The 8008-nt window shown below is 37.2% G+C and overlaps 1 protein-coding gene and 1 long non-coding RNA gene across 2 annotated transcripts in view; both read right to left on the reverse strand.

Moving 5' to 3' along the window:
- Window positions 1-5549, reverse strand: part of LOC116288203 (uncharacterized) — a 70877-nt gene extending 65328 nt beyond the window's left edge. The window contains exons 1-4 of the mRNA XM_089036325.1: window positions 5190-5549; window positions 4749-5039; window positions 4023-4106; window positions 21-1880 (exon numbers count right to left, since the gene is read on the reverse strand). Coding sequence (XP_088892451.1) covers window positions 21-1880; window positions 4023-4106; window positions 4749-5039; window positions 5190-5243 — 2289 coding nt within the window. The 5' untranslated portion in view covers window positions 5244-5549. The remainder of the gene's footprint in view (window positions 1-20; window positions 1881-4022; window positions 4107-4748; window positions 5040-5189) is intronic.
- Window positions 5550-6652: 1103 nt separating this feature from the next.
- On the reverse strand, window positions 6653-7949 carry LOC116293391 (uncharacterized). The gene is made up of 2 exons (XR_004196802.2): window positions 7238-7949; window positions 6653-6864 (listed from the first exon to the last, which is right to left on the reverse strand). It is a non-coding gene; the product is annotated as an uncharacterized LOC116293391 (long non-coding RNA).
- Window positions 7950-8008: the final 59 nt, after the last annotated feature.

An 8008-nucleotide genomic window follows, 5' to 3' on the forward strand; every position in this document is an offset into this window, starting at 1 on the left:
ACAAGTTTTTTGTATATTACCTCGTTTTGCGATTCCTGTAATTTCTTCTCTCTTTCTTCATTCGCAGTCTTCAGATCGTCTAGTTCACCATCTTTACCAGCTAACTGTTCCATCACCTGTAATAGTTTATTATCTCTTTCACTCTTCACCTCCTCCATCTCCTTGTTCTTGTTATCACGATCCTGAGAAACTTCATCTAATTTGGAACTTAACTTCTCCAACTCGGCTCTAACTTCTTCGTTCTCTTTATTCAACTGCATCATCGTGTCTTGCTTTGCCTTGAGAGATGTTTTCATGTTTTCCAGAACCGAAGACTCTGACTTTGAATTGTCCTCCATTGCATCGATTTGTCTTCTTTGTTCAACTATTTCTTGTAGTAGTTCTGAGATCTTCTTTTGGTAATCATCTTCCATTATCTTTTGACTTGAACGAGTCTTCTCCAACTCTTCATCTTTCTTATTCAACTCACCTTCAAGTTCCACTACCTTGTCTTGTGCAGTATTAAGTAGTTCTTTATCATTCTTAGACAGTTCTTTTAACTGGGAGAGTTTTTCACGGAGTTCTTCTGACTCTTGGTTCAACTGGTTGACAGTCTGTTGTTTGGCTTTCAGATTTTCCCTTAGGTTCTCCATCTGAGAATTTTCCGAAAGTGAGTTGTCTTCGAGACTGGCAACAAGAGCTCTCAAAGAAACAACCTCATTTTCGAGATCATTGACTCTTTTGTTACTCAATTGCTGTGTATTACTCAGCCTTTCGACTTCAGTATTCTTCTCCTTTAACTCAGCAGACATTGCCTCAAGATTTCTATAACCTTCTTCGAGAAGTTCTTTGAGATTTGACGACTCAATAGTGGCCAATCTGGCCTTCAGGTCTTCATTTTCGTGATATAATCGATTTGACGTTTCTTCCTTGATTCTCAATTCCTCGTACAGGTCTGATGTCTTGGATGCCTCGCGTTCTAGGTCTCGTATCTGAGCACGAAGTTTGTCCAATTCCATTTCCAGATCAACAGACCTTCTATGGCTTTCCTCTAACTGAACATGAATATGAGCCGAGTTTTCTAGCTTCTCTTCAAGCTGTTCTCTTGCTGCTATCAAATTAGCTATCTCTGCTTCCTTCTGTGAAACCAAGGCGGAGAGATCGTCCAACTGTTGAAAACTTTCCTGAATTTGAGCCCTACTTTTCTGGGACTCCACCTCTTCGAGTTTATGAAGTAAACTTTGATAATTAATTTGGATTTCCACAAGAGCTTGATCCTTTACTCTCAGTTTTTGTCGCAAATCATCGTCCACTTCCAATTCATTTGAAGACAGTTTTTCTTTAAGCATCGTATTTTCTTCCAGAATCAATTCATTAAAATTCTTCAGCTCTTCCAATTCAGCTGATTTACTTTCAAGGCCTCTTTGAAGCTCAAGCGATGAGTCACTGCCTTTACTTAGACCACTAATTTGATTCTTCAGCTGTTTATTCTCTGCATCAAGATGTTCATTTAGTTTATTTAAGTCTTCCAAAGCAGCTTGTTTGACTTCTAGTACTTTTGTCAGTTGCTCGACTTTAACAGCATCTCCTTGGATTGGCTTTTTACCACTTAATTGTGCTCGTAACTCTTGATTTTCTTTATTAATGTCTGTTAATATTGCTTGTTTAGTGCGAAGATTTTCCCTGTATTCTTCTACTTGTCTTGTGAGATCTTTTATCACTGACGCGCCAGTCTCATCCTTCATCATCAGGTCTAGTTTGGACTTCAAATCAGCATTTTCTCTGCTTATTTGTTTCAGAGCACTTTTCTTGGCAGTAAGTTCTTCTTCAAGTTCTGTTGTTCTGTTTTTCAGCTCATTTCTTTCTATGTTTGCAAAGACGAGACTGTCCACACCACCATCCTGTTAATAGGGGAAAAAGAGAAGATTAAGACATCATTGAGGTTGAGCATGATGCCAAGGGTGGATACAAGGTGGTCTTTTTTCAATTATTATTAATAGTGCTAGTCAGTGTTTTCAGCATTAGCATTGCGATGTAGCATTGGAAAGAGAGGATGGCACAGTTCTCGCTTCTCACCAATGCAACCCGGGTTGGAGCCCCACTGTGCTTGGTGTCGTATGTCAGTAGAGTTGCTTGTTGGTTCTCTCCTGTGCTTCAAGGGCTTTTGCACAGGTTTCTCTTGTTATCCTTCCTCCACAAAAATCAACTTATAAAATTCTAGTTGTAATTACAGTGGACGAAGAGCCACTCTGTCTGTGCAAAGCCACTGCTAAATCCCATTTATTTTTATTATTTATTTAATCCATTTGCCAACCATCATCACAATAGTTCTTGCCAAATGCTTTGTTTTATTAGCAAACTGATCACTGACTGGCATGGTAATGACAATAGCTTATTATATACAGCAACTAGTGCTACAGTATGCCCTGCAATAACCTCTGCACTGGTCAAAGTCAGGGAATGACTAACTCACGCATTTAATAGGAATTTAGCTTTTTTAGGTTTAAAGGTAGAAGGGGGTGGCAAACCATTCCCTTGGAGTCATAAAAATAGGAATAAATTTTAACAGTGTCAGGACCAGAAAATTTCAAAGAAGATGGCTGTTACCTAGAAAGTAATGAAATACTCATTTTAAGGTTTTATCTTATAATCTAAAATATTATTATACCTCCAAAGGAGAGTGGTTAGCCACCTAGTCCATGCTTGAGTAAAGTAAAATGTAATAAGGAAGCTATAAAATGGTTTGCTAGGTGACGGCCACACCCCATGAAATTATGCCTGCAGCCCAAATGGTCTACAAATCAATAGTCCATGAGCACATAAGTCTAAACCTACTAATTGGTAAAATAAAAGGATCGTTTTGTTTTGAAATTAGGCTGAAAACATGAGTTACCCTCCACTGTATTTTGTATTTTATAACTGAGAATGAAGACTGAATTCTACTTTTGAAACCAAAGCATGTTTGAATCACTTTTGTGACCTGGAGTATACATGATGTAATATATTGTGTCATCTGCAAATTTGTTAGAATATAAGGCCCTTAAAAATATAAGCCGTCCCAGTTATAAGTCAATTAAAAAACTGAAGTGGTATAGCTGCCAAATGATAATAAGGAAATATGCACATTTTGTATAAGATAATTAAGAAAATCCCTGCTGATATACAATATTATTTTGAAATCTTCTTTTACTGACTACATCTTTTCCTTATGGTTCTTTTATTAAATGGCTAGACTCAAGAAATATCCAATTTATGATATCCTACCCAATACTAAGGTATAAACCCTACTGTAAGCAGATAATAAACAAAGTTTATGTAGCAAAGTTCTATTAGAAGGATTAGTTCTTTAGGTACTTTATTGTGGAGCCAATGTTCAACACGAAATCAAACAGATTTTAGACATGAACATGTCAAAAGTTTTGGTTCCAAAAACTGTATTACAGAAAGCAATTTAAGTGAGAATTTGAAATGCAGAGCTTGAAAATTAGATTGAAAATTGAGAGGATAATAAGGAATAGCACAGCAGGGAACAGGAACGTGTGTTGCAATGGAACATCAGCTGTTGTGGCAACAAAAGAATTTTAGACGCTTGTGTAGACACAGACATAGAGTAAATGTAAGCAAGAGGTTAATGGCTAAAAACTCTTTGTTTCAGATAGGGAATAACTGCAATCGAAATAATATTACTTTTACAAAACTTAAGAAAATTCAAAGGGAAAAGGAAGTATATTGAACATAATTTATAATTCTTAGATTGAACTTCATTCAACAGAAGGTAAACAAAAGTTTAATATAGGATAGTATTTCCTGACTTAATATTCATAGTTTACATGTACCTAATATGAAAGACAGAATTCAAAAAACTTAATCTTGACAGCCATCCACATCACAAAATACGTCTAGCTTTAATCCATAAAACAGCAGATAAAAAGTTAATGACAAAGATTTGCACTAACAATAGCCATAATTAATCAGTTTGCTGTGATCAAGCATAGCTATTAACATTCCTTGTCAATAAATCATTATATAGTTATATATATTACCTCTGAAGTGTATGACTCCTCACCACTTGTATATTCCCCACTTGCATAGCTACCTGATTGGCCTGAATGAAATCCTCCTTCATCCTATATAGGAAAGAGGGTTCATTTTAGGAACATGTCAAACTATACTATAACATGATGTTATGAGTCATCATGACAACAATATAGCATGAGTTGATAGCCAGTTGATTACAGCGTGGCTAGTAATACAATAAACTATATATTAAAATTTCACAAGAATTGAGATCATAAACTAGAGGAATATATGGCATATTTGTGATTTTTTGCTTCCTACAAAGCACTGGAATTTATATAACATTTTAAGATAACTCAGTGCATTCTGATGCGTCAGACACCGCCGTAATCCCTTAGAGATGAAATCATCAACAACCACTAAAAAATGTAATTACCATGCAACTTTGAAAAATTAAAAAAACAGAAATTTAGAGATTACAGAGGGAAACCACTAAATCATCCAAGGAACGCTAAAGGATCAAAAACAACTATCAATGAATGATTTGGCTTTCAGTGATCTCAATGACTTTGTATATAATTTTACAATCTCGATTATTTAGTCAAACAATGTAAACACAACATCGGTCGATAAGATTTAGATTAAGCATTCCCAGAAGATTTATATTCCAGAACCTCTAAGAGGTGACAGAAGCTATTTTTTCACAAAGAGAATCAAAATTGCTATAACAAAAATATGAAGTTTACAGTCACCTCGAAGTGTATTGGTGATCCGATCTCTGAGTGGATTGAAGGAGCATCATGATCTGTGTCAGTCTGGCTTATATCTTCAAGCTCTCTCTCTTTCTTCTGTGGACTAGCTTCCTGGCTAGCAGATTGAACAGGTTGTTGCTTCGAATTAGCTTCGAGTTGTTCTTGATTTGAAGCAGGTTTTGCACCTTCACTCCCACTTGTCCCGGACGCCGATCCACTACTATTACCACAGACTTTGTCCTTTCTTTTCTTCTTCTTAACGCCCTGCTTTTTCTTCTGGAACATCAGCAGCTATACATAGCAGAAAAGACGATTTTAAAGTCGCTTATCATATTTTTTATAGCAAGACCACAGAACTGTGAAGTTCATAAAGAATTCCAGCAGAACAAACTTCGCGCGCTCAGCTATGACTTTACACGTCACTACTTGAGTTCAACTCACCTTTTCTTTACCAGCTTGCAGTTTCTTCTGCCTCTCAGACTCATCATCATCCATAGCTCAAGACTCTAAGAAGCCGGATTGCATAGAATCACAGCCTTGAGTCGATAAAATTAGTTTTATTCTCAATGTGAAGAATCAACCGCCATTTCATGATAATATTCAGTTGATTTGTTGTCGAGCCATGCTACTCGTGCCGATCAAGTCACGTGACTCTTTGATCGGCGATCGTTCGGGAGCGTTTCGGGTCACGTCAGGGTGTACAGGCCCGCTAATGATCCCAGGACCGCAAATGATCCCGGGACCGCAAATGATCCCCGAATAGGACCGCAAATGATCCCGGATCGCAAATGATCCCGATACTGGATCGCAAATGATCGCGCAATAATATACGGAATGGTTTGGAGTGGGGGAAACCTATAAATACTTTTACTTATGTATTTTCAACTTAGACTCAAATCGTATTTAGAATAATATGAACTTCATTTTTCATTCTGATTATAACAGAAATGAAAAAAGAGCAAATGTGTATACGGATACAGTATATGTCTGAAGTCAAAATCGAACTGTATATATCGTTGTTAACATTTGATCTATAAAACATTGGTTAAAATTCTCTCGTTATAACTTGAAAAATGAAGCATGTTTCGATTGTAAATTGGACGTATGTTTCAAGAAAAATCATTCAAAAAATTATTAGCAATTAACAAGTCAAGTGTCAGTGATCAAGTGTCAAAACAACAACAATTTGAAACGTGTTCTTTGAAATCCTCTTGAAATTATTAGAACTAAGAGCAAAACAGTCGCAAGTATTCGAACCATGTTGACACTGACAGTTCGTAGCACTGCAAGCATGTCAACAAAGGAAGCCCAAGCAATGAGATTTTTTATCATAGAAATGAAGAGATTTTAAACATGTTAAATGTATACAGATACATAATAATTTATTGCTTCGAAATATATTCACATATATACATCTGGAAAGTTGTGATACAGCTTGCATACAACCCATATTTCATTGTTATTATCTTCCCGTTTTTTAAATGAACAAAAGAACTGTAAATCGCATTATATTTTGAAACGCAACGTTTGTCACAATAATTATCCATGTTGAGGATTCCCCCACTCCGAACCATTCCGTGTATTATTGCGCGATCATTTGCGATCCAGTATTGGAATCATTTGCGGTCCTATTCGGGGATCATTTGCAGTCCTGGGATCATTTGCGGGCCTGTACAGCACTCTTATGTTTTTTTTCTTATGAAGCCTATACACTACACTGCATAAGTTACGCCTTACTTTAGCGTCTGCATGGGTTAGAACTAGTCCCTTCTCCCTTTTGTAGTTAGCTGCGCTTTTCCCCGAAAAGTAAGATGACGGAAGAAGCGTTGAATGCAAGTTAAGCTTGTCTTTTGTTACCGTTGCTTTATTTTATTTTAGCCGGAAGACTAAGGAGGAAAAATTGATAAGGTTTGTAGCTAGCTTTATTCATTGAAAATCTTCGTTAAGTAAATGCGCTAATGTCGTGCTTCTCATTGATTGACAATCATTATTTTTATACCGATTTTTACGGTGGCGCATAAGAGGCATGCAACAAATTAAAAAAATATGAAACGAGTTAGTGCTTGTTAGACAAGCGCACTGCTCCATTTGAGAAGAGTCGTCCCACTGTACTTGACTGCAAATATAAGTTAAACGATAAAAAATTAAAAAATTAAACGATAAGCACTGGCCGCGCAGTTTGCCAATTGGGACTGAGTTCTAGTGGAGCTTAGTTTTATTTTCGACTGATTTCTCAACAAGAACGAATTCTATAATCCCCATCTTTGTAGAGGAACTTTGTCTTGTTTATGTTTGTCCTGCCTCGGGACAGAATATGAAATACTGTCTTCGTCGTATACTAATTAGAAGAGGGTCCTGAATTAGGGGGCTCCTATATAATGCCATTTCCCAGCCCCCATTTTGGCCAAATCCCATACTCAATTCTCAATCCCATTCCCTATGCATGGAATCCCATTTTCCCAGGAAAAATCGCCAACGAACATACACACCTGGCCACAGATTACTGCCTGCAATTTTTAGTTTTCGATGATTTATCTACTAAAAAGAATTGTAATTGATTAAAAGTTGCGGGGGGAATTAAAATCTTGCAACTTTCAAATTATAGAAAGGTAAAGTATAGATAATAGTTTCAAGTCACCCATCCCGGTACTAACTTCGCTCAACCGGACTCGACTCAGTGTCATTGAAGCCCAAGTTTTTTCCACCGGGCCACGTATTCAGGTGAATCAGCATAACAATAGCCGTGAAAACAATGCATCGAATAGACTAGACTTTTTAACATTATTATTTCAACCGATTTCGTGCGTGGCAGAGATGCAAGGGATTAGCCGATATGGTCTGGGGGCCGGCTGGTCTCTCCCCTGATGCTTCGGCTAGAACATTTTCTTGCGTAATTCGTACACCCAAGGGCAGAAGGATTTAATCGCCGTCAGGTCCGAAGTCCATACGACGCCCCAGCTCCGCGGATGTCTCGGGGGTATGGCACAATGGAATCGATTTTTTAAAATGTCGACGCAGGTTCGAATCCACCGTATCCAGATGTTTTGTTTTTTTTAAAAAAAAAGCATAGTAGATAATTTTAAATTTTGAACTGATGATCTTTTTAGAAACAGCTAAGCAGTGACTTTTCCCTTTTTGCTCAAATACAGTATTACCGTTAATAGTCCCCTTCACAGTTCCCTGCGCCATCTTGAAAGGTAACCGTGCCTTTGCATTGAAGTGAGACGAACGGTGAGCTTGTAATAATAGAGACCGTTTTA

The sequence above is a fragment of the Actinia tenebrosa genome, unplaced genomic scaffold, assembly GCF_029948245.1.
Source record: "Actinia tenebrosa isolate PJP-AT-01 unplaced genomic scaffold, QUT_ActTen_1.0 PGA_scaffold4__44_contigs__length_22323623, whole genome shotgun sequence".
In the NCBI taxonomy this organism is placed as follows: Eukaryota; Metazoa; Cnidaria; class Anthozoa; order Actiniaria; family Actiniidae; genus Actinia; species Actinia tenebrosa.